Source organism: Phocoena phocoena, chromosome 1, assembly GCF_963924675.1.
Source record: "Phocoena phocoena chromosome 1, mPhoPho1.1, whole genome shotgun sequence".
Lineage (NCBI taxonomy): Eukaryota > Metazoa > Chordata > Mammalia > Artiodactyla > Phocoenidae > Phocoena > Phocoena phocoena.
This window is the reverse complement of record NC_089219.1, coordinates 26,850,139-26,875,540: the sequence shown is the minus strand read 5'-3', so window position 1 is coordinate 26,875,540 and position 25,402 is coordinate 26,850,139. Positions and strand designations below refer to the sequence as shown.

Below are 25,402 nucleotides of genomic sequence, written 5' to 3'. Positions count from 1 at the left end.
GGACCAGAGATACAGATATAGAAAGTGCATTGGGGATAAATTTGGGAGGGTTTACTGATAGATCGTGTGTGGGTGTGAGAGAAAGAAAGGGGTCAGTGATGCTGATTTAAGTAAAGAACTTGTAAGGCCCTCAGCCCGGGGCTTGGCACGTAGGAAGTGCTGGTCACAGTTGTTACCGCTGCTGGTTCCAGTAAGAGTGGGACTGAGCCACCCGGCAGGGGGTTCTGGGGTTGGACAGATAAACCAAGCCATATAACCAGAGACAGGATGAATCCCTTGGCAACCAGCACAATGCTTTGGAGCATAGGGGTACTCAGACCCAAAGGAGGTTGATGGATTCAGAGGAATAGCCTTTGGAATTGTGGAGTTCTGGCTCTGGGGCCCTTTGTATGCTATTTGGCCAAGTCCTGATGAGCTATGGACTGGACTTAGTGTTGGGATCAAAACCCAGTTCAATCCATCAGACCATACCCCAGTGACCTCCCGGACTCTGCTGTCCCTGCTCACAGTAGGTCAGCTGGTGTGGGCTGGGCTCGGTTAGGATGGTGGGCCCTGCTCCTCATGTTCTCATCCTCCCAGGACCAGCCATGTCTTCTCCCAAAGACGGCAGAGATCCAAGTGGGCAAGCCTAATCTGGCAGGCACTTTTCAAGTCTTTGGACATGTCAAGGCCTCCATAATGACCAAACCCAAAGTCAAGGGGTGAGGAAATATACTCTACCTCTTTAACAGGAAGGACTACAATCACATTTCATTGCAACAGCTGTGGTTACAGCGAGGGTGACAACTTGGGGCCCTAATGCAATGCAACACACCTGGCCAGGGCTGGTCCAGAAATTGGCCAGGACCGGATCGGGAGGAGAGCAGAGCCGCAGAGGGCGGGCTGCGGGGCTTCGCATGTGGACACTCACTACCGGTTTGCAGGGAGGTCACCCCAGAGAGCCAGCCTTGATAGCAGCTCTTTCTCCGTGTTTGAGACCCTGTTGCACTTGAGCGCTACCCTTAGTATATCCCTGCCCAGAGGGGCTTCCGGCTTTGACTCACCATGGAATGTCCCAAGCTAAGAGAGGGATCATTCTAGAGGGACCCATCCCCAGTCCCATATGACAACTAAGCCTGATTTTCCTTTCACCTCTTCTCTAGTCAAGAAGCAAATTGAGTTGAAGTCTCGAGGCGTGAAGCTGATGCCCAGCAAAGATAACAGCCAGAAGACGTCTGTGTGTAAGTGTCCGCCCCGCCAGGCCTCTCGCTCGAGGCCAGAGCCGCTGGCGCTGTGACCGCGGGGAAGCCAGATGCTGCTGCGCCGATGTCCCTTCGGCCCGGCTTCCCTCCGCCCGGGTCTGCGCGTGCAGACACTAACCTGGTGCCCAGTGAGCAGCCCCGGGGCCTGCCCTTTGTCTTCTCGTGTTCCTCCTCCCATTCCCCTCCTGCCTCTTCTTTCTCCCTCACTTCCCACTCTAACTGCAGTCCAGGGAGTCATTACTGCTACATTTCTTTCTTTCTTTTTCCTTTTGAATCACTTCCACCTGCTAAGACAATCCTTTATCTGGCTCGTCTAGGAGTCAGTAAATTCCAGCCGGGACTTTGGAGGCTTCAAGTCCCTGATTCCAGCTCCCAAGACAAGATTGGGGGAAGGGGAGAGAGGGGAATGCCTAGAACCTTCCACCGGGGTCCATGGACCTGGCTGGGCAAAACATGGAATAGAAGGGAGGGTGTCCTGCTTCTTGAGCTGATGGGGGAGTGCTGGGGGCTCCCTGCTTGGACATGGGGCAAATTCTGTCCATGGAAACATGTTCCTGCCATTGATGTTTGAAAGATCAAAAGGAGAATGTCCAATGCTGGGCAGTTGTCTGGAATGTCACTCCAGAAGCACCTGATCAGAGCCTGTGCTAAGGGGCTTTTGAGCTAGAGCATAGGAAGGATTTCCCAAAGGTTCTGGGCCACTCCAGGAGGCTGGACTTGAAAGCAGAGCAGATTTTTCCAAGAAATGCTCCGTTTTCATTCTGGAGGTGGCGGCAGGGAGCCTCCCTTGGTCCCCCAAACACCTGTCCTTCTGGTCTACCTTCTGCCCCCTTTGTTCTCTGCTTCTCACGCCCTTCTCTGTCTCCTTCCACTCGTCCTCCCTCTTTCCACTTTCCTCTCCTTCCTCCTCCCTCACCCTATCTGCTTCCCCCTCTTTTTCTCTCTGTCTCTGCTCCCTGCTGACCCTCTCCTTTCCTCTTTCACCTCCATGTGCTCCCTTCTGCTGAGGTGCTGGAAGTAATTGCTGGAGAGAGGCCATGGGTGGGTCCACAGCTCCGTGCTTGGGTGGCAGGGAGCAGCGCGGGGAGAGGCAGTTTGGTCCCAAGGCCATGACGAAACTGAGCCTGGCTGTGGGTTTTCTCTGGTCTTTCAAGTCCTCCAATTGGAGACAGGTACCACTCCTTGCCTCTGGGGACCATTGTCTGGTCACCGTGCCACAAGTGGCCTGGATGGCAGAGGGCAGCCAGAAGGCCCTGCTTCTGTGCTTGACTGGGGAGCCAAAGGAAGGAGCAGAGGGTTAGGTCAGGAGTCTGCAGGGAAGGCTCAAGACATGGCGCGAGCCCTCCCAGGCTCTTTCTTTCTGCAGCCACAGGAAACCGGAGGAGCCGAGGCAGGCACAATTCAACTTCAGAGTTTGCCCTGGGGCCACAGGCAAACTTTTAGGAAACTGCTCTGACTTGGGAGAGCACGTTTCTTTCCCAGTTGTGTCCTTAGGTAACTGTGTTACCCCAGGCCCTAACACCTCGGTTTCCCCATCTGTAGAATGGGGATGCAAAACCTTATCCTCCCTTTCTCATTGGATCTGAGATGGGCCTTCTTGACCTAGGACTTCAGGAGGTCCTTGAACTCGCTAGAAAATCACATGTGATGTTGTGGGTGCATTTTGGGGTGGAAGGGAAGGGTCTGTGGTTTTCATTAGTTCTCAGAGGTACCAAAAACTCCCTCAGAAAGATGAAGAAACCCTATTTTAATAAAAAAATTCAAAACCTCTTTGAAAAAGTATACATTTCTCTCCAACAAGATACTGGTCTCCTTTCTGGGATTCCTTCAGGGAGGAATGGGTGTGTGACTCAAGCTGCCTCGGAGGCAGGTCACCAAATGTCTGCAGGGGTCTGGCCCGTTGTGTTCTGCCCAGATTCCCTGTGGACAGATGTCCTGAACTTCAGGGGAGGAGTGGGCCACGCTTACATCTCCTGGATCCTACTTGCTGCCTTTACCAGTCTGTGGGCACCATGGGCCCCCGGCCATTGGTTCTGACCACCCGTGTGTCTGTGGCTCCCTTCACTTTGGGTAGAAGGCATTGTCTTTCTGAACGCGTGTGGCTTCTTCCTCACCATAGGGACCGGGGCAAGGATCACCTTCCAGTCTCTTCCCTCTGCAGCCGAGAGCAAATTCATGCTACAAGCACAACTGGCTGGTCTTGAATAGGCAGGGGAGGCTGGAACTCAGGAAAGAAAGGGGAAAAGCCTTTTGCCTCCATAACTGCGACAGTAAACTGTTCACTGGGATTTGAGTTTGCTTGTTTCTGGGGAGCCTTGAAGGCTCATACGGGGATGCCATCACCTGTTCGGTCCTCCCAGGAAGAGAGGGCACTGGGGGGGGTATGAGCTGCTCACCGCTGGGCTTGCAACTTCCTGGATGGCGCCTGAGCCTCATTTCGGGCTGGCTGATTAAAGGGGACACAGCAAGGTTTGCCAAACATGTCAGAGGCAGCGGTTCGGTGGGTGGGCTTCGCCGTGGCCTCAGCTCTCCCGTCCAGCCACATCCTCATTGGTCAGCTCTCCCGTCCAGCCACATCCTCATTGGTCAGCTTTCCTCTATGCTACGCTGAGCAGTGTCAGCTCTGAACGAAAGGGCGCGAGAAGGAGGCAAGAATCTGCATTCTTAACACGCTGCAAGGTGGTGTGTGGTTCCCATGTGGCGGTCAGCAGGGCCTTTGGATGGGGGTGGTCGGTGCACAGGGTTGAGTAGGCAGGGCCTAAAGAAGGTGGGCGCTTAGCTCAGAAACCCTCAGTAGGGATGGATCACGGTGAGTCTGGCTTGCCAACAGATGGACCCGCAGGTACATCTCAGGGGTCCTCTCTCCCTCCTGCCCCTGGGGATCCTGGAAGCCCCAGTTTTCTCTTTCCTCCCCGCTGCTCGCAAAACACCGAGGCCCCAGGAGGCAGGGGCTTGCTCTGCTTTTGGAGATGGCGCTTCCGTCTTATTAGCCGAGCCTGAAGGGTCCAGGACTGGGGGAATGTTGACATAGCTTAGTTGAGGATGTGAAAGTTTCAGAAATAGAGGTTTGGCAAGGAAGGGGATGGGAGTAGGGGACGAGCGTCCAGTGGGAGCGACTGGCTTGAGCCTGGCACTGTGGAATGTTGGAGAAAAGGAGGCTGCCCAAGAGGCCTTGTACTCGTCACCACACAACCAAGAGAGTAACCGGTCTCTGGCTTGAGCGCTCAGTCTATCCAAATGCCCAGGTTCCCTTGGCCAGCCACACCCGGGGCTCCCTGGAGATTTGGACAGGTTTCTGACAGTAGGAATGAGCTTCAAACTCAGGTCTGAAATGAGACTAACTGAGTCAAAAATGGGATTCCCCACTGCTGCACTTCCATCAACTCACTGCACCCTCACAGATCCCTGGGCCAGGAAGTCCCCTGCCCCCTCTTCCTATGCCCTGCTGTTCCACAAGCCCTGAAGACTCTTTCTTTGCCACGTCCATTCCCATCACTTCATGTCTGTTCCCACTACCAGGCTCTTGTTGTCCTTTACCTGAATGAACACAAAACTTTCTAACTCATTTCACAGTAACTGGCCTCCCTCTGAGCAATCCAGATCTTACAGTGCCCTTCCCCACTCAGGACTCTTCCCATCGTCTTTAGGATCAGACTTGAGACCCTTCAAAGTCTGACCTCTGACACTTCACCTTCACTCCTCCATGTCACTCATACCCTCCCTCCTGTTCTGGCACACCGAACAACTTACACTTCGGTTTCCGTGTCTCCACCTTGCTCCCCGGGCCCATCTGTCTGCCTGAAATACCATTTCTCTGTTATCATGTATCTAAATCCCACTATCTCAGTAGATCCATGTCAAATGCTGCCTCCTCCAGGCAGCCTTCCATGCTTCTCTCAGCAATATGAGATGGGTCCTCTCTCTGAACCTCCCTTTAGCTGTATCTTTCATCACCTCCCCGCTGTGGTTCTGTAGTTTCTTTCCATAGTTCGTGTAACTCCTTGAGGACAGTGGAGTGGTCATATCTTATACCTGACATTGGCATTTCCCACTGTATCCAAATAGGGTCTTGTATACAGTAGGTGTTCAATTAATGCCTGTTGTGTATCATGTGCAGGAACGAGTGGGTGAGTGAGTGAGTGATGGAGCACGTTGCTCATATTGTGGGACATTGACTGGGTGAGAGGGAAATGGGCCAACTCAGGGAACGTTGCTCCAGACTCCCTGTCATCCCTCGTCTAGAGGTGGTTGTTGGGACTGTGGGGTTGGTGAGGGCTTGAGTGGAACTCTGGCTCCTGGTCGTTGCCAAGGCCAGGACTCCAGAGGTGCAAGGGAGTTCTAGCCTCACAGCATCTCAAGAACAATGAACTGCAGGGGCCGGAGGGTTTCCACCTTCTCCACTGGAGACGGGAGAAAACTGACTTTGTGTGTATCCGCCGCCCTTTGACCAAGCTTCTCCTTTAACCTAGAGGACTGTGCACGTGGCTTTTAAAAACAGGACTCTGGTGTTGGCGAACGTGAGGGCATCACAGCACCTGCCAGAACTACCGCAGGTGCTACCTCGGTGCCCTCGGGGAGCGGCATGGGCGGGGGATGCTCTGGTTACCGCTTACTCTGCATTGAGAACTGTCCGATGGGAAGAGGTTTCTCAGCAGAAATATCCGTGTTTGAGCTCAAGTCCCTGCTTTGAACTTCAGACTGCAGCTTTCTCTTACATTCTTTACCGTTTCTGACCACACATCCACCTTTTATTTAACTTTCTTTGAGTCATTTCTCCATTGGGGGCTGAGGTTGGGGGGCTCATCTCATCTACAGCCGCCATCAGCAGATTGGAAGGGTGGGGAGGTCACCGGGGGCTGTGGACTGTCCACCTCTGGCCGCTGGTGCAGGATAAGGGAACGAACTGGATGGCTGTTGGTTTGGGGTGCCTCTGAGCCCACACGCTCTTGATGAATTTCACTTGGACTTTGCTCCCAAAGGAATTTGTCAAAAGCAGCTCCCCATCTGCACACTCGGGAAACCCGAGCCCAGTAGACCCCAGCAACCCCACAGGCCCCAGCAGAGCAGGGCCTCTTTCTGTCTCTGCGTCCACCTCCCACCCTGCGACACTGCCCCGACTGGTTTCTTCCTGTGATGATCCATCTCTGTATGTGCTGTTTTTTGCCTTGTAGTAACTCAGGTTGGTGTGTCCCAAGGGCATAATATGTGTCCAGACCCTGGCATACCTGAAAGGGGCAAAAGACTAGGCTCAGATTTCAGGTAAGATCTGTTTGGGAATGTTCTTATTACAAGAAGGGTGCGATGGCCTGGTTGGGGGGAAGACAGGGACTGGCCTTCCTGGAGGTAGAGTGGAGAGGACCATGTGGATACAGAATCACTTCCTGGAGAAGAGCTTTGGCCTTTAACATTCTCTCTTGGTCCAGTCCTGGGACTAGTACCCACACCTTAAGGGGGAAGGGAGGGCCGTAGACTGCCAGTGTCACCCAGCAGACCTATACCCAGGGTACAAAGGGCTGCCATCATCAGGAATGACGTGCCAGCAGGCAGCTCACATCTCCGATAGTCTAGGTCACCCTAGGGCCCCGAGACAGTGCCTTTTATAAAGTTTCTAACTTTTCTAATCGAGGCATCTTCTCATAATCCTCCACTTTCATGAAAGTTTATGGGTATCATCCACCCACTCTTAGCTGTCCCAATTGTCCTAATACTTATCTCAGAGGATTGCTGTTTTGCACACAAAGTCACCTTTTAACTCAATCCTAAAACCATTAAACGGTCCAAAAAAGAAGATGAAGAGCAGGTGTTCCTTCCAATGGAGGTTTTAAGTGATAAACGGTGGAGCGGAGATTAAGGGCCAGAGGAGAAATAAAGTTCGGCATGGTGCTTCTTTGTGGACCTAGGAAGGACTCAGGGGGGACCTGGCAGGCCCAGGGGTGGAGCTCACAGATACGCCTTGTCTCCCAGGTTAGGATCCAGCGTCCAGTTCACCTGCAACGAGGGCTATGACCTGCAAGGGTCCAAGCGGATCACCTGTATGAAAGTCAGCGACATGTTTGCAGCCTGGAGTGACCACAGGCCGGTCTGCCGAGGTGAGGGTGCCCCTGGAAAGGGAGGCTGGCCAGCAAGCTGGGCTGGGCATGGAGGATGGAGCCCAGCTCCTGATGCCTGAGTCCAGGCTCTCATCCAGACTGGCTCATCTCATTCTCGCTGCTCCCCACACCTCAGATTCTGCATCCATTTACTAATGAACCCAACACATTTATTTAGCACCTCCTCTGTATCCAGGCCTATAGAAGAGCAGGAGATAGCAGAGATAACAGAGTTGGGGAAGAGAGGCACGGTCCCTGCCCTGCCTGCACCTGACAGTCTAGTCAGGGAGTCACACATGAGCAGGTTTCTGGCCCACTGCACCAAGATATTACAGCTGCACCTAGATGGGAAGGGAAGTCACTTTGTATCATGTCACCTTGAATCCTTCCATTATAGCACACAGACATCCCAAACCCTCCGTCTCAATGCCCTTGTGTCTTTCCACATACTCAGCAATAAACAGACCTGTCACTTCTGAAAGAATGCTCTGAGCTATGCAGGAGTAACAGGGACCATGACCTCAAAAGGCCTCTCTGTGGGATTCCTCTAACCTCACACCTGGACGTCTTATTCTCGGGGGCCCTGCCATCCCAGGTTTCAAAAGAACCAAGGCTGGGCTGGCCAAGTCCCCATCCCCCAAATAATCTTAAAATATGAGACCTGCGTGTATTTTTTCTTTGGGACAGGACAGCAGCTGCTTCTATGGTAGAGAAGCCCCTGGCCTCATCTCGCAGGGCACCACTAGACAGCTTTTCATGTCCTACACTGCATTCATCTCTCTTTTTCCATTGTTTGCATACATGACCGAGACTCAAGAGTTCTTGGTACGAAAGTAAGGAATCACTCTAGAGTTTGTAAACAAAGACAGCAGTGGCCCTTTTGAGTGACGCTTTGGAAGAGAAAGTGTGCTGCCCACTAAAGTTACATTCCAGATCCTTCCAGTTTAAGAAGGAGATTCTTTGTCTCTCTCCAGGCACATGCATCAAGATGAAATTCATGCAGAGTAAGATGCGTCCAGGGTAAATAACTTAGATCACTGCTGCACTGAGGAAGGGGCAAGTTGGAGCTGAGACCCACTCCCTTTTTTTACTGTGTTGATAAGCGCTCTGGAAGAGGGTCATGAAAATCTCTCTCAAATAAGCCTTAGATTAATTCATTCTCACTCACCTTTGAGGTGGCCACGATCCACAATTAATAATGTGCTTTGCATCCCCACTGATTTTAGTTATATTATTTCAAAGATTCCACTTAACTAATATTTTTCTAAAAAATCAAACAAAAGGGCTTCCCTGGTGGCGCAGTGGTTGAGAGTCCGCCTGCCGATGCAGGGGACACAGGTTCGTGCCCCGGTCCGGGAAGATCCCACTTGCTGCGGAGTGGCTGGGCCCGTGAGCCATGGCCGCTGAGCCTGCGCATCTGGAGCCTGTGCTCCGCAACGGGAGAGGCCACAACAGTGAGAGGCCCGCGTACCACACACACACACAAAAAAATCAAATGAAAGAATTCTTGGGTATTACTCTCAGCTTTGCCACCAGCTGGCCATGGGTAATTTGGCAAAGCCCCTATCTTCCCTGGGCTTATTTTCTTACTGGTAAATGTAGGTCATGGCTCCTACCCTACCCATCTTGTGTTAATGTGAGGGTCAAATGGAGTTGTAGATATGGAAACACTTTATGAATTAGGAAGTGCCGGACAAGAAAGCAAACATCCTTGTGCTAGAATGTGAGCTCTACAGGGCAAGGACGTCTGTTTTGTTCACTGCCTTGAATAGGGCCAGGCACATAGTAGGTGCTCAGTAGCATGTGTTGAATGGATGATTTAATAAGTGAATAATTGAATAGCACAGCACTCCATTTCTGGGGAACCAAGACACCAGCTGAGTAGACAGGCATAGAATTATCAGGTCTGAGGAGCAAGGCTCCCTTTGCCTGTCTGTCATTTCAAAATTCCTTTTGAGGAGCCAGAACAAGGATGCCTTCAGGAGGTGGTGGGATCTGATCTCTCCGCAAGACCTTTTCATTGGAGGCAGGTTGTTCTCTTAGTAATGGTGGTTGTTTACATGAATAAGCCCGGGGTGGGGAAGGGCTGGTGTTTCAGAAGAAAGTTCACAGTCAAGTGATGTGCTCGTCTTTTTCTCCAGACATGTTGTATGCCCCAGCCAAGTCCCTCCAATGATTTTGACCCACTAGACTCTGCATTCTCTGCCACACTATTGACTAAGCATCGGGCCGAGCTTTCTCACATCCATTTTCATCCCATCCTCTGCCCCTGGGAAGTGGAGGGGAAATCACAGAAGACATAGCCAGACAGAATTGAGTACAAATCCAACCATCACCACTTTTTAGCCGGGTGTCTTTTCACCTCTGTGAATCTCTTTTCTTTTGATAAAAGGCAGTGATTATAGAGCATTGCTTTATGACATTACTGCGAGAACTAGAGGAGACAGTGCACATGAAAGGCCTCATTTAGAAGTGACCCCAGCGTATCTGTGAGGCTCGTGTGCAGCGTGTGTAGGTTAAACTAAACAACTGAGGCCTGTCAGGATATAGCTTCCCCGCGCCTCAGAGCGCACCCTCAGCCTCTAGTGGCCCCAGATCTTTTAGAAGCCTGTTTCCTCACTGTCCTGTCCAATCCTGTTGCAATCACGCGCCTTGGGAGGCCCACAGACTTTGATCTAGAGACCAACTCTACCTCCTGCTGGCTTGCTGGCCCTGGGCGGCTTCCTTCCTCTTTTTCAGCCACAGGGCCCTCATCTGTGAACTGGGAAAACAAAACCTCCAGTGCCTAGTGATTGCCAAATTGAAACAAGCCATTTTATAGAAAGTGACCAGCACTAGCTGTGGTTGAGAGGGGGCTCTGGGCAGGTTCACCTTCCTGCCACTCTCTCCCTCTTTTTCCCTCTCCCAAGGTCATTGTGAGGGAGGAAGAGAAAAGCAAAGGTTGCTGGGTTTGGACTTGGATGATCTGTCCGACACTTCCCTGAAGGCCAAGGGCTGAGTTAGATATTAAATTCAAGGGAGGGTTCTTTAATTTTGGCAGCTTTGAAAGTTTTCCTTTTAAAATCTCTTATTTTTAATTAGTCAGAATCACTATTCTAATTGTGATTTTTTTAACAGAGAGTTTAAATGAAGCCCACTTTAAAAATAGAAAGGGACAAAACTCTTTGAATTCCACGGTAGCTCCCCTAATAAGCAGGTTACCAAAAGATCATAGTCTGAGAAGGATTCACCGCCACACACAGTAGTATTATTTTTCCTCTAATGCATTTAAAATATGATTTGATTTTAAACATTCATTTTCCACACAATTAATTCTACCAAAACATGGGACCCGGCAAATGATAGGTTTTCAACAAATGTTTGAGGACAACCTGAATGAATCAGTGATTGAAACAAATGAACAATTGGGGAACGTGCCCTCATTTTGGAATTTGAAATTAGATATTCACAGGCCTTTTCTTTCTTCCCTTCCCACCAGAAGAAATAAGCTTCTCATTTAACTACTAGAAAATTTTGATTTTGGAATTGAGGAATTGAGGACAACATGAAACATTGTTATCCCGATAAACTAATTCTATTCAGGCCCAGATACAGGCAGTATAATATAGGGCTTGTCAAACTTATTTCACATAGGGAGCCCAATAGTTTTTAAAAAGCTTTTGCAGAGGCCCCATAAATAAAATAAACGCTGTGGAGCTTCTCTCAATGAAGTAGGGGCGGGGGATTTGGAGTTGCCCCCTTCTCACCACTTCCAGCAGCCGCGAAGCCACGCCCAGGGAACCCCTGAGGTTCTGGGGAACACGGTTTGTAAACCACTGGTGGAGTGAAGAGGACCAAATTGACAACCAGGAGATCTGGTTTCCTTGACCACAAATTGGTGTTGACAGGGGATAGGGATGGAGTACCAGCCCCAGATGAAATACAGTTACCGAGTCACAGAGTAGATCATCAACAGAAAGTCGTACATTATTTTTCTTCCTAGAATAAGAGCTTTTGTGGTAAATAGAACACCAGACTCAGGACGCAGAGACCTAAGTTCAAGTTCCAACCTTGCTAGTAACATACCATATGGCACAGGGCAAATTACTGAAATGCTCTGAATCTTCTCGCTCATTCTCCTAAGGTGGGAGTGAAATGTGGGAAATATTGCACAAAAAAGTTTAATTTAATGCCGTGAAAATTACAGGTGGCTGTCTTCCGTCTTGGGTCAGCTTCCCGGGGCCTCCCCCTTAAACACTACTGTTGTTCAGAGTTTTGTCTTCATCTCCCTCCCCTCCTCTTTTCTCCACTCCCTCACCCCTACCCCCATCCCTCCCCCATGCTACCCCCGCCTTCCTCTCCTCTCCTCTGTAGTTATTCTCCCCTGGGTGATGTACTGGCTTCACTAGAATACATGCACCGTTGCTCCCTGAGCCCCTTACCTATACGTATGTACTAATGGTAAAGCTCCCATTTATTAAGCTATTTATACTTGTAAAAAGCAGTACAGTAACATTTTTTATAATTTCTTTACAAGGAAAGAGACAACATCCATGTTTTATATTTAGCTAAAGCTTGGAGTGGTCCGCCAACTTGCCCAAAGGCCCAAAGCTAATCTTTTGAACTGGGATTCCACCGCAGTCCAAAGGCTCTGTCCTACTTCTACTTGAAAATTGCACCTGGACACCAATTTGGAGTAAATACACTAGATGGAACCACATAGAACAACCTCTCCTCCCCCTTGCCCCCACTTTTTGGTAACATTTATTTTGATCTAATTGTGAACTCACAGAAAATTGGCAGGAACTGTGCAAAGTATTATATGTTCTTTGCCCAGATTTAAACAACTATTTTAGGGAGTTAATGGATAAGTTGGATCAGTCGCAGAGGTAGGAGAAGAGCCAGAGGCATCACGGAAGCCAGTGAATGTGAGTTTCACAGAGAGAGAAGGGTCAGCAGGGTCAGACACTTTAGAGAGGTCGAGTACAACAAAGACTGGAGAGCAGCCTCTGGGGTTAAGTGGCTCAACTAAGAGGTGGATGTTTGAAATTGCCCCTGTAAGGAACTGTCAAGGAAATGGAACAAAGACAAGAGAGAGGACTGACTTGGGCCAAAGCTTCCATTACAATGGCAAACCACAAAGTCTGTGGTGGTGCCATGGTTCTCCTGGCAGCCCCCGGACACCCAGGATTAGGAATAGAGATGGTTAATCAAAGGCAGATAGGAGAGTGTCACAGGAGCTGCTGGTGAGGGTCTTGAGGTCCAGACTAGGTAGTGAGGAAGAAGGGTCAGGAGGGGATGGAGAGATGGCGAGAAATGAGGGAGCCAGGGGTCTGGAGAGACCTAGGGTTTAGGACAGCAGGTGGTGCATCGAGACCAAAGTCACTCTGCTGGATGCGTAGGCAGCGGGGAAAGGAGCAGGGTGATGGAGTTTAAGATCTCACAGATGGACTCTCCTGGGTCCCAGAACAACGGGCCCTGGGTGTGGCCACGGGCATGGTTGGCCTTGGGCAGGGGCACCTGATCTCAGGAGGAGGCGCTGACCTCTGAAAGGCGAAGGAGCCATCCCTCTGTTGGAAGCGAAAGGAAGAAGATGGGCACATAAGCAGACAGGATTGCAGACTTGGGGGGTGAGAGAGAGGGCACGCCTGCCCAATATCCTCTGTTCCACCCACAAAGACTGAAGAAAGGTCATCACCTGAGAGTAAGGGGAGGCAAGGGGAAAGGTGAGAGGTCTGAGGGACGTGCAGGAGGCGTGAAAGGGTCTTTGAGCAGAGTGGGAGAGTGAGCTTAATAGGGCTACATGGCGAGTTGCTGGACAATATCCAGTACTTTTTGAGGTGGGCGATCATGAATTTGTAGTGACACCAATCTTCCTACTCATGTGATTTTTCTCCAGCAAAGCTCTGCTGCGTGGGGGCAGGGCTAGAGAATGTAGGTGGAGAAGTTCATCCGCAATTGATGTCTTTCGGGCAATCATTTAAAGGAAAAAGGAGCGAGGGACTTAGGTGAATTTGCAAGAAAATGATCATAATGGTGGACCATGGGATCTAAGCTGGGTAAGGATGGACGAGAAGACAGGGAGCTGATGGTGGAGAGAAAGTTGGTGTCAGTGGAGTGAGATACAGATGAAGGTCAGAGAAGACTTCCTCCAGGGGGTTAGCAATTGTTTGTGGAACAAAACACTGGCGGGGAGGAGAAAGCTCTCCACTGCAGAGTGCTGCGGACCCAGGAGGGGGAGATGGGCTTCACGCACGGCAGGAGTTGGAGGAGGAGGTTCTGAAAGACGTTGCAGCTACAAGTCAGAGTTTGTTTGCCTTAGAATTGGTGGTCAGGAGGTGGTTCTAGAGAGAGAACTGTGGAAAGGAAAGGATGAGGAGGGAGGTCAGTAGTAGGAGAAGTGAGGGAAGCCAGCATGGAGCAGGGTGGGAATAAGATTTGGGGAGAAGATAGAAGACCAGAGGGACTTGCACCTGCAGCATTTCCCTTTCTGGTACCAAGTTGTTTTGATGCCAGAACTGGTGGTGGGTCTAAATGATATCTCCCTGAAGTCCCCTGGAATGCTGCCCCTGTTATATGGTGTAGGATGTTCAGAGGAAGAATGGGACTTTGCAGCAGAGCTTGGGCATGGAAGGTCCTGGAAAAGTCTCCTGAAAGCTATCCAGCAAGGCATTTGATGGGAAAAGGCAAACAGAGAAACATAAATATGTGTTTCTTCATTTATTCAGTCACTGTCTGAGCTTCAGCCATCTCGCCAGCCCTTGTGGGTCACAGCGATGAGCTATCCATCTGTTGGTGGGATCCCGGCTGCTGGCTGCTCAGGGAGAAGTCTGTCTGTCTGCAGACCCCCTGACCTTAACCAGACAGCAGAGGAAAAAAGGAGCTGATGCTCCATTCTGAACCTATTTTTAGGTGCTCCAGGCTAACTAGCTGCAGACTGTAATGTTTTAATTAAACCCCTCTAAGCCCTTAAAGTGGTAAATGCCTTTTTGACCTGTTCTCTCTAATTTATCTCCAGCACATTTCAACATACTGCAAATACCATCTAATTTTTGGAAACAAGTGCAGGATAAAGTAAGTCTGAAGCTGAGGGCTTTTGGCAGTAAAACCTGAGTCTCCCGAACAGGTGTACAGGTCGTGCTGGTAGAGGTTTCTCAGGATCCCCTGCAGGCCTAGCATGCGGAATCCACAGGTCCTCTTTGCAAAGGTGGGCTGGGATCAGGGTTTCGGTTTTGATGACCTTATTCTAATTTGTTTAGTGATGGTGTCAGTCTCCAGTGTGGTCATGGGAAAAAAAAATCCTATAAAGAAACTTCAGGAAAGGTAGAATAAAGATCCCTGGCCTTGAGAAATCTTGGGGATAGTGAGATGGAATGAACATAATATCAGAGTCTGACAGTCCCAGCCTCCCTTTGTTAAATATTGACAATGTCCCGGATCCTTGGTGAGCCTTCATATCCAAAAATCTCATAGAATTTCATCCTCACCATGCCTCGGTGGGGCAATATCACTAGTCCCATTTTACAGATGAAGTAGAATCAGAGAGGTTTTCTAACTTACCAGACTTAAACACACAGCAAGTGGGCTTCAAACCCAGAATGCCAAGCTGGTAAACCCCACAGCCTGCTCTCTCCTCCCCATGCGGTGCCGCCTTCAGGCCCAGTTGTATCAAGTGGAATCAGTGATTATCAGTGTTTCTCAGCACGGTATTACAGGAGCAATCAGATGCACGGGAGGGGAGTGCGGGAGGGGGTTCCCCTAGGGCTTTGTTCAAACCTGATTCGACATTTGAGGTCAGGATGAGAAGATCTTTCAGGTGCAGGACTTGGGAGAGCCAGCAATTCTGACCCCGGGTCTCTTGCACGTAACCCCTGCCAACACTCACTCCACTCAGTTGTAACTGTTTTTCACATCTGTTCCCTCCACTTGCCGGTGGCCCTTCAGAGAAGAGGGATTGTGTCTTAGACACTTTTCTCTCCCCACACTCTGCCTGGCCTGTTAATAGGCTCTCAGTATATGTGGGAGTGAATGAGCACAGGAATGAGTGTGTGAAATGAGAAGAGATTAATTATGTCCAGAGCTGGGGAGCCTGCTTCCCCAGGCCCTCCTAGGAAGGGTTTCCTGGGAAAGGTTTAGCACAGCCCTGTCCACACGCCGAGAGGGGTTCTAGGATATTTTGTCCCATCAGAGGAAAGCCGGTTTGACACCACTTTCATTTTATATACTTAGTCTTGTTGAGTTTGCTCACTATTTCTTTACCGTTAGGCACTTTGCCTACAATTAAGATAAATTGCCATGTGGGCAGCAACAGAACAGGCTCGTAGAACTCTTTATTAAAATAGCTGAGCGCTAACATTGAAGAATGAAGCGGTTGGAACTAAAGAACACGTTTTTAAAGAAGGCAAACACCTAGATACAATGTAGTACCTTAACTGGTATCAATCACTACTTAATCTAATTAGTTTAGAAGCTATTTTAAAGAGCTTAATTAGATTAAGTTGTGATTGATAACACTTTATATCTACTTGAGGAGAGCACTTCTAATTTACCTTGAATCTTTATGCTTCTAGTCAAAAGCCTATTTCAGGCACGTGCTAAGTGTGGGGAAGTACTTTATTGTCCCTGAAATCACTCTCTCTAGGTGCCTGGCACCGGGCTGAGCCAGAGGCCCCGGCAAAGTCCTTGGGCTCAGACATTCTGATACCTAGTGGGGTGGCCTTGACAAGGACACCCTGAGATTCTACTTCAGGAGGCCTGAGAGCAAATGGGGGAATGCAGAAAAGTCAGCAGAGCGGGAGGAGAGCAGTTTAGCAGGCCCATAGGTGCATGGGGTCCACCTAGCTTGAGGTCAAGGTGTGTAGTAGCCCACACCCTCTTGGTAGAGATGTGCTGCTCGGTAACAGTGATGTCAGGGTAGGGGGCTTGCTTAGCCTGACGGTGGAAGTTCATCGTTGCCTAGAGAGCAGCGGGTCAAGGCATGTGGGGCCTACTCCTCCCCCAGTGTTTGGGGAACTGTGACTTCCTTTGAGCCCGCTAAGAACCATGGGGGAAGGAAACAGGAAGTAGGAAGTTATATCTGGGGTGGGATGTACAAACTTCAGTCTCTTCTGGGCTGGGAGTGGGAGGTGGGGATGGGAACTCATCCTAACCTAAACTAAAAGGCTTGTCTTCCATCTCCTCTCTGCAGCCCGTATGTGTGATGCCCACCTTCGAGGCCCCTCAGGCATCATCACCTCCCCTAATTTCCCCATTCAGTATGACAACAATGCACACTGTGTGTGGATCATCACAGCACTCAACCCTGCCAAGGTAAGGCTCTTGGGGAGGATGGGGAGTGTCCTATGGGCAGGACTGGATTGGGGACAGTTGTTCTACCAGGGATTTCAAACCCAGAACTTGGTTGTGGTAGATTCTCTGCAGACAATTACTAAAAATTGTTTTTACTAAATACCAAGTAGATAAAAAGCATACTTGTAAAATATAAGTTATAAAGAACATCAATACAACAAACACCTGTGTAGCCATCTCCCCACTCAAGAAAAAAAAAAAACACACACACACACATACACAGATATCTTAGTGATGTGTGTCCCTCACTAACCTCATTCCGTTCCCTATCCCTCAGGTCACCATTACCTCGATTGTGTGCTTTATTTTTCCTCTGCTCTTCTTTATAGTTAGCACATAAGTATGTATCCATAAAAATATTTAGTTTGCCAGCATTTGAACTTCATATAAATATAATCATGTTGTATATAGTGTTAATCAAATTCACTCAAAATTATGTCCTTAAGATTTATCTGTGTTGTCGTGTATCATTTTGCACTGCTATATACATCTTTTCACATCTTTATTTCCGAGTTAGTGCCTTTTTTTCCTGTGAAGTGCCCTTTGTTCTCTAATAAATTTTATAAGTATCTTGCCAAGATCCACAAAATGACCTGTTGCAATCTTTATTTTAATTATACCAAAACTACAGATAAATTGGAGAACTGATATCTTTATGAGACCAAGTCTTCCTGTCCATTAATATGCTATATCTGTATTTACTTAGGGCTTCTTTAAGGGCTTTCAGTAAACTTGTGTCATTTTTCCATTGTAAATCTTGTACAATTCTTAATATATTTATTCCTAGATATATTTGATGTTGCTTTTATAAATCATATCTTTTAAGATTTTATTTTCTGCCTTTTTCTTGCATGGTGGTTAGAAATGCAATTAATTTTTATACTTTGATTTTTGTATATAGCAGCTATTCCATAATAATTTATCTGTGAATTCTTTGGAGTTTTCTACATAAGACAGTTATCATCTGCAAGGAATGATGGTTTTGTTTCTTCCTTTTCAATCTTATACCTTTTCTTCAACCTTTTTCTTGCCCCAATGTTCTGCCTAGAATCTCCAGTGTAATGTCAAACCATTGTGATGAAAGTAGGCACTTTTGCCATTGTTCAGTGTTAAACACAATGTTTTACTTCCTCACCATTAAGTATGATGTTTGCTGAAGTCTTTTTCTTAAATTTGTAGTCCTTTCTAATCCTAGTTTGCTAAGAGCTTTTATTGTGAATGGATGTTGACTTTTATTAAGCATCTTTCTATATCTATTGATATAATCATATGATTTTCTCCTTTATTCTCCTGTGTGGTGAATTCCACTGGTTGATTTTTCTGATGTTAAACCAACCTTGCATTCCTGAGATAAACCCAACCTGGTCATTTAGTATTATCATTTTTAAACATGCCTATATTTGATTTACTAATATTTTGCATAGTGAATTTGCTTCTATTTTGTTATGTATTATATATATAACAAAATAGAATATATTATACACACACACACACACATACACATACATACATACACATGCATATACACACACGCCTGCCAGATCTCTGTGTCAAAATACTGTTAACCTCATAAAATGATTTGGAGTTTTTCCTCTTTCTATCCTACCTTTGTTTTTGGTGTTCTACAGTTTCACTGTCATATGTCTAGTTGTGGATATTTTCGTATTCATCCTATTTGATTTCATTAAGCTTCTTGAATCTACGGATTGCATCTTTCATCAGTTTGGGAAAATTTTTAGCCATTGTCATTTCGACTGTTGTCTCTCCTTTATTCTCTCTCTTCTCCTTTATTCTCTCTCTTTTCTGCTTCTGGAAGTCTGACAAGGCAGACTTCTATCATTTTCTCTCATTCTGTTCAATAATTCTCTGTTCCATTATGTCTAACCTCCATTGAAGTCATTCACTGGAGATTTATTTTAATTTCAAATATCATTATTTTTAGTTTATGAAGTCCTATTTAGTTTTTTTTAGGTGCTTTTTGAGCTAATTTTATAATCTCTTGCTCCTTACATATATTTAAGTTATTTAAATATGTTAAACACATTTATTTTATATTCTGTGTCTATGAATCCCAGTATATGAAATCTTCGCAAGTTTCACTCTGTTGCCTGTTGTTTCTCACCTGTTGCCCCCAGAACCATGTTTCTTTCTTTGTTTTGTAATTTTTGACTGTGTGGTTAGAATCATAAACTTTGTCTGTGGGAATTCCTTGAGACCTGGGTAGAAGCTGGTGTGTTTGCTTCTGCTCAGTGCCTGGGGGCATTACCAGCCAGACCTCTTCAGACTAAATTCTCAGTATGAAGGTTTCAAACCACCCAAGTAATCTGAAGGCTGAAAACCCACGTGAAGACAGATTTAGCATGATGGAGTCTCAGGGGAAGTTTTCTGTTTGCTGTTCACTCAGTGTCAAGGTCTGAGATAAACAGTCAGCCTCGAGATCTACCCAGAGGGTAGCAGTGCTGTATGAGAAGGAAGGTAGGCTTATTTCTAGTTCATCCTCACACTAAGGGTGCAGCCTTAACTAGCTCAGCTTTGTTCAGGGGTGTCATCGAGAGTCCCTAACTTTGGTGGACCCTGACCTTTGTCTCCTTCTCCCTCTTCTCCACAAGGCCCTGAAAACCAAAGCTCTACTTCACCAGTTTTTAAAAATGCACTCAAGGCCAAAGCTTCATGCTCTGAATCACATTTTGTATCTCTACGTTGACTGGGTTTTAGACTCTGAGAGAATTCTTTCTATACTAGTCTTCTCAGGCTTCCATAACAAAATATAAGAGACTGGGTGGCTTTAACAAGGGACAATTATTTTCTCACAGTTATAGAGGATAGAAGTCTATGATCAAGATGCCAGCAAATTTGGTTTCTGGTGAGGACTCTTCCCAGCTCATAGACAGCCTCCTTCTCACTGTGTCCTCACGTGGCCTTTCCTCTGTGCACATTCAGAGAGAAACTTTCTGGTATCTCCTCCCCTCTTTTGAGGACACCAAACCCATTGGATTAAGGCCCCACCCTTATTACTTCATTTAACCCTAATCACCTTCCTAAAGGCCCCATCTCCAAATACCATCACATTCAGGGTTTGGATTTCAACATATGAATTTTAGGAGGATATAATTCAGTTCATAACACTTACTAACTTGTAAAAAGCTTTTTTTTTTCTTTTTAAATTTTACTCAACATTTTTAAATGGTTTGCTCAAGAGTGCCTAGGACCATAATATTTGGAACACTGGAAACAGATTTCCTCTGCAAGGCATTTTACAAAGAAAGATTCATATTTTATCAAACCATTTGATGATGAACCTAGTCAATGGAGAAGGATGTTTCAGCCACATGAGGGTGGAAATGGAGGCTAAACCAGAAGAAGGACCTACTACCATGAAGTTATTAAGTTGCCGACTAGAGGACTCTTTCTTGGGCATTGTTAAAAATGCTTATCTCTGTTTGCTTTTGAATCTGAAGTATAGGTAAGGCATGAGAATTTTCTGAGAAACAATTTGATTTGCCCTCAGAAGGCCTAGCCTTGGCTGGTGTGTGGAGGTCAATGGCCCTATATTGGTCACTACCCCACATGCCCTGCAGGAGGTCACTCCAACCTGGGTTCCTGAAGCCAGCCCCTCTGAAGGACACTCCCTCAGAGTCAAGTTGTTCAGAAGGGTGTTCTTAGCAGCTTCATGGGTTCTTACTGGGCTTCAGGTAGTGCTAGGGGAGCCCAGAAAGGCTGAAGGGAGTTCCTTACTGACACCACCCAGGAAGACAGCCAGGGAGCATACAATGCCTAAAGGACGGTGTAAGAGTAGAAACTCGAAGTCTTAGACTGAAGACTCGGAGCTGTCTTCCTGCAAATAGCAGGGAAAATGCATAGTGTGTTCCTACCCCTGTTTACTGGCCCACAGGAGAGATACAAGTGTGTCCAAGGACTGCTTGTCTGGTCACTTTGGGAACATCTCCTTCAGCAAAGATCGCAGCCTCTCCAAGTTCACAATAATTTTTATGAGATGAGCATTTATTCGTTCATTGACCACGATATGATCTCTGTCCCGTACAGGAGCGTGTGCATAGGAGAGAAGTCATGTAAGTAAATGGAAAGCCAGAGTTTGGATAGGTGCTAATGGAGATGAGGCTAGAGTGCGCTGGGAAAGTCTAGGAAGGAGCCACTACCTGGAAGGTCAGGGAACTTTTCACAGAGGAGGTGACATTTGAACAGGGTCTTGAAGGATAAGTAGGCTTAGAAATCAGTATTTCAGAGTGGATACATGTGCAGAGGCACCAAGGTTTGGAACAGTCTCTTAGAACTGAAAATAATTCAACATGCCTATATCAAGATGAGGCTGGAAAGATTTAGGTCACGGTGAACACACATGCTTGGTAGAAAGGCTTGAGTTTTATCCTGAAACGGATTTTTAAGGGTAGAAGTGTTAGGCTGTTGGTAATAACAATAATAGCTATCTCTTATTGTAAGCCTGTCATGTGCCAAGAACTGAGCTAGGCCTTCTGTGTAAATGAATTTCTTTCATCCTCTTCATAGCACAATTAATTAGGTTTTAAAAAGACCCATTTGATGGATGAAAAAACTGAATCGTGGACAGGTTGGAGGTTAAGAAACTTACTCTTAGCACATAACCAGGAAACAAGTGGCAGCACTGAGATTTAAACCCAGTCTTCCTGGGTCTATTGCCCATGAACTTCAGCAGCTATGCTGTGCTACTGGATGGAACAAGGTCTCAGAATAGATGGGAGGGGTTGGGACTGGTAGCACTGGGATCAGCCTTGGGAAGGATGAGGGCCATTCTTTCTTCTGAACCAGAGCAATAGGAGGGAGGTCTGAATTTTTGAAAGATTACTCTGACATCAGTAGAGCTATTAGAGAGGGAAACTGGGGAGAATGAGACCAGTTAGGAGGCTGAAGCAGTTACCCAAGTAAGAAATCTGGGGTCATCAACTAAGGCTTTGGAAACATGAAGTGGGGAGACAGATTTAAGAGGAATTTAGGGAATGGGATGGGACTTGATGGCTGACTGGGCGTGAGATGGAGGGAGAAGGAGAGGTCTCATTCAACATTGTGTCCCAAGTGACCACCATAGTGCCTGGTATATAGTAAGCACTCAGTAAACATTTATTCAATGAACAAATAGATGATGACTCAGTGTTTTCTGACGTGGACCAATCGGTGGCTTTAAAAGGAAATACAAGAAGAGGAACAAGCTTGGCAGCAGTCAAGAGGGAAGCGTGTGCATTTGAAGTGCCTGCATTTCATCCAATGACATTTGGATACACTGGTTGGAGACTGCATAAATCTGGGTTCAAGAGAGAGATTTGGGGGTCATTTCGTCAACACACAGTTGGGAACAGAAGCGTAAGGAATGGATAACCCTTCCGGGAGAGAGCAAAGAGAATGAAAAGACTTAGAATGGATCTGGGAACACAGTCCTTACAGATGAAGGAGATCCAGTGGAAGAAACAGAGAAGGAGCAGTCAGCGTGGTAGGAGGGAAATCAAGCGGCAAAAGCAGGAAGAGTTTCCAACCAGGATGTGTCTAATGATGGCAACGCTGAGAAGCGTCTTGTTGGAAAAGGACTGGAAAGAGACTGTTGGCTTTATTCTTGGAAGAAGACCTTGCAGTGGAGCTTTGGGGGACAGAAACAGCAGTGGGATGGGGAGTGAATGGATAGGGAGGGGGGGATGCTCAAGAGGCCAGACATGTAGACAGCCTTTTTGACTTAATTGTGAAGTGAGGGAAGGAGAAAGGGCACATGAGGGAGGTCGGGTGGACAGAAAGCTTTGGGCTACTTAGGGTGTTTGTTTAGGATATTGGGATTTTGAGCCCGTTTGTAGGCTGTGGGCAAAACAAGCACAGAGAAAGAGAATGAAGATGTAGGAGAAAGAGGATGGTGAGTGAAGGATCTGGAGCGAGTGAGAGGCAAATTGGACTGAGAATGCAGGGGCTCCTTTCACAATGAGCAGGTGAAGAAAAATGCTGTCATGAGAAGGAGCTGAGAGTTTTGCCCGCAGGAGTGTAGAGTAGGTCTCCTTATAATCATGGAATGATTACACATCCCTAGTACCTGTATGTGTGTGGGCATGAGGACCCTTCCTGCCATTTCATCCCCCTTGTAGGACCTCTCCTGGTTGAGCTTGAGAGGGAGCTGGCAATGTTTCAGTGACTAGGGCCTCCAAGGGCAATTGGAAGGTCCAAACAAGGCCCCAAAATGGTCCGACATGGGAATGGCCGAGAATCTATGTCAAGATGCCAGCCTTGATTGAGCGCCATGGGCTGTGCTGCTCTGCACTGTGGGAACAAGAACTGACAGTCTCACTGCAGAGGCAGGTGAAGGATATGTCTCTCCTCGATAAACTAAGAATAAAACAATTAAAACCACCTTGGTCCATCCTCCTGGAAGCATCCTCCCAGAAGCTGGGAAGATTCAGGGAAAAGAGAAAAGGCAGCTCAGAGCACGTGATGCTGGCCTACTAGGTACACAGCTCTGCATCCTCCCTTTGATTGGGATGGTCTGGAGAAATGCGAACCCCGCCTTGGCCAGATGGGCTAGCTTAGCTTTTGTAGTCATTCTGCCCACAATAACATTTCCCAAATTTGGTCAATCATCAGAAATACCTGGAGAAAGTTTAAAGACACAAATTCCAAAGCTCCTTCCTCAAAGATCTGATTCAGTGGGTCTGAGATGGGAACCTGGAACCTACATTTTTAAAGAGCATCCTGGTGGTTCTGACCAACCTGGTGTATGTGATAAATAACAACTCCCTTCCCTCCCAGCAAAGCACACAAGGCCCTCCCACCCACCTCCCCTCGGGCAGCCCTGGCTTCAGCCACACTGAACTCCTGGTTCAGAAACAGCTGGCCCTTTAAGAACTCCGTTCAGCACATCCTATCCCAGTGTGCCTTCCCTTCTCCTCCAGGCAAATCCCTACCCATCTTTGAGACACAGTTCAGATCCCTGCTCTTCAGAGAAGCCTTCCTAACTCCACCAGGTCTGAGTCCTGCCTCTGTTCCTCCAGCACTTCATCAGCCCCTTCCGTTTGCATGCATGTTACATTGCAATGTGTTGGGAATCCCTTTCCTCCAGAGCTCATGAGAGCCCCCAAAGCAGGAGTGGCATGTTGTTTATCTCTCCTGCAGTTAGCACAGTGCCCGGCACAGAGGAGGAGCTCAGCAGATGTTTGAATACGTGAACAACTGACGGAAGAGACCTATCTCTGGGTCAGGTAGCTCCTCAGGTACGGCCCCGCCCAAGCTGGGCCCCAGAGCCTCCTCCTATTAGGACCTTTCAGCTCAGCCTCAGGAAGGATGTGGCTGATGAAATTTCCCTGGTCAGGACTGAAACCCAGACCTGTCGGTGCCCCCTACTGGCGCCCATCGGCCTTCCCTTCACAGCTTCTCAGTATGAACTCAAGACATAGGAGTCAATTTGCATATGATCTTCGCTGGATTTGATCAAGACAGTTAATCCACCTGTGCTGGAAAAGAAGTAAAAGGCAGGCAGGAGAGAGAGATACAGGAGGGAGAGCGATGAGGATGCAAAGAAGGAAGGGGCCTGGAAGGGAGAGGGAGAGGAAAGCGCATTTTATGAACTTCAAAGCCAAAGATAACAGCGTTTTGATTATTCACTCCTTGGGGATTATCAGTGTCACTCTTCCCTTTGTAGATCTGAAGAACAGAGAAATAACTGTCCAGTCAGCAATGACTCTCTCGTGCAAACGTCAGGAACCCATGTGTTGGCCCTTTTGTTCACTCACTTATGCATTGAGCAAACATTCACTCTTACACTCTCTGTGCCGCGCCCCGCGCAGATGCTGGCTGGTGATGAGAAAGGTTTTCCCTAAGTTCCCCCACAGCTCATTCCTCACGACTGGGCGGCTCTAGAGGGACCCTTCCACGGCCTCCTCCAGTCCTGACCCTGATCCCTTTCCTTTTTACAGTTGTTTTCAGCTCCCGGTGTATTTTGGCATTCCTCTTCCCCTAGAGCTGGCCGTGGCCTGTTCCCACACACCCTCCTCTCTTCGTGAAGACAAAGCCTGCTCCCTCCTCCAGCCGGGATTTTGTGCCCCTCGCATTTGCCCCATCCCCGTGTTCCTCTGATTTCAGCCCTCATCACACTGCGCTGTGTTTCGCATATACCCGTGTGTCTCCCCTTCTAGACTGTGAGGTCTCAGGGCATTGGCCATGTTTGTCTTCCTCTATTGCCTCTCCAAAGCCCAGCACCTGGCAAGGACGTATTGACTCTTGAGTGAATAACTGAATGAGTGAATCCATCAACCAATGAGTGAATGAATGGATGAAGGGCTTACTACTCTCAGAGCCAGCAAAGTTAAACCTGAGGTAGTGACCAAAGTTCCTGAACCTCTGAAAGTTCTCAGTCTCTGCCCCTGGGCTTTCTTTCCCAACCTCCTCGAAAACCTTCCTTAAAGGGGCTGGGGCTTCCCTGGTGGCGCAGTGGTTGAGAGTCCGCCTACCGATGCAGGGGACGTGGGTTCGTGCCCCGGTCCGGGAACATCCCACGTGCCGCGGAGCAGCTGGGCCCGTGAGCCATGGCCGCTGAGCCTGCGCGTCCGGAGGCTGTGCTCCGCAACGGGAGAGGCCACAACAGTGAGAGGCCCGCGTAAAACAAAACAAAAAACAAAACAAACAAACAAAAAGGTGCTGGAGGCCTCTCTGCTTGAGCTCCTGAGGGTTCAGAGCAGCCCTTCCACCAGACTCCCCTCCGCCCCACCCCAAGAGCCAGTTCTCCAG

General features: G+C 47.9%; 1 protein-coding gene across 1 annotated transcript in view; it reads left to right on the top strand.

The window, feature by feature from the left end:
• The window catches only part of CSMD2 (CUB and Sushi multiple domains 2), a 661,886-nt gene that overhangs the window by 332,148 nt on the left and 304,336 nt on the right, over window positions 1-25,402 (top strand). The window contains exons 7-10 of the mRNA XM_065872671.1: window positions 1,143-1,220; window positions 6,413-6,500; window positions 7,206-7,330; window positions 16,497-16,618. Of these exons, the coding sequence (XP_065728743.1) occupies window positions 1,143-1,220; window positions 6,413-6,500; window positions 7,206-7,330; window positions 16,497-16,618 (413 nt within the window). The remainder of the gene's footprint in view (window positions 1-1,142; window positions 1,221-6,412; window positions 6,501-7,205; window positions 7,331-16,496; window positions 16,619-25,402) is intronic.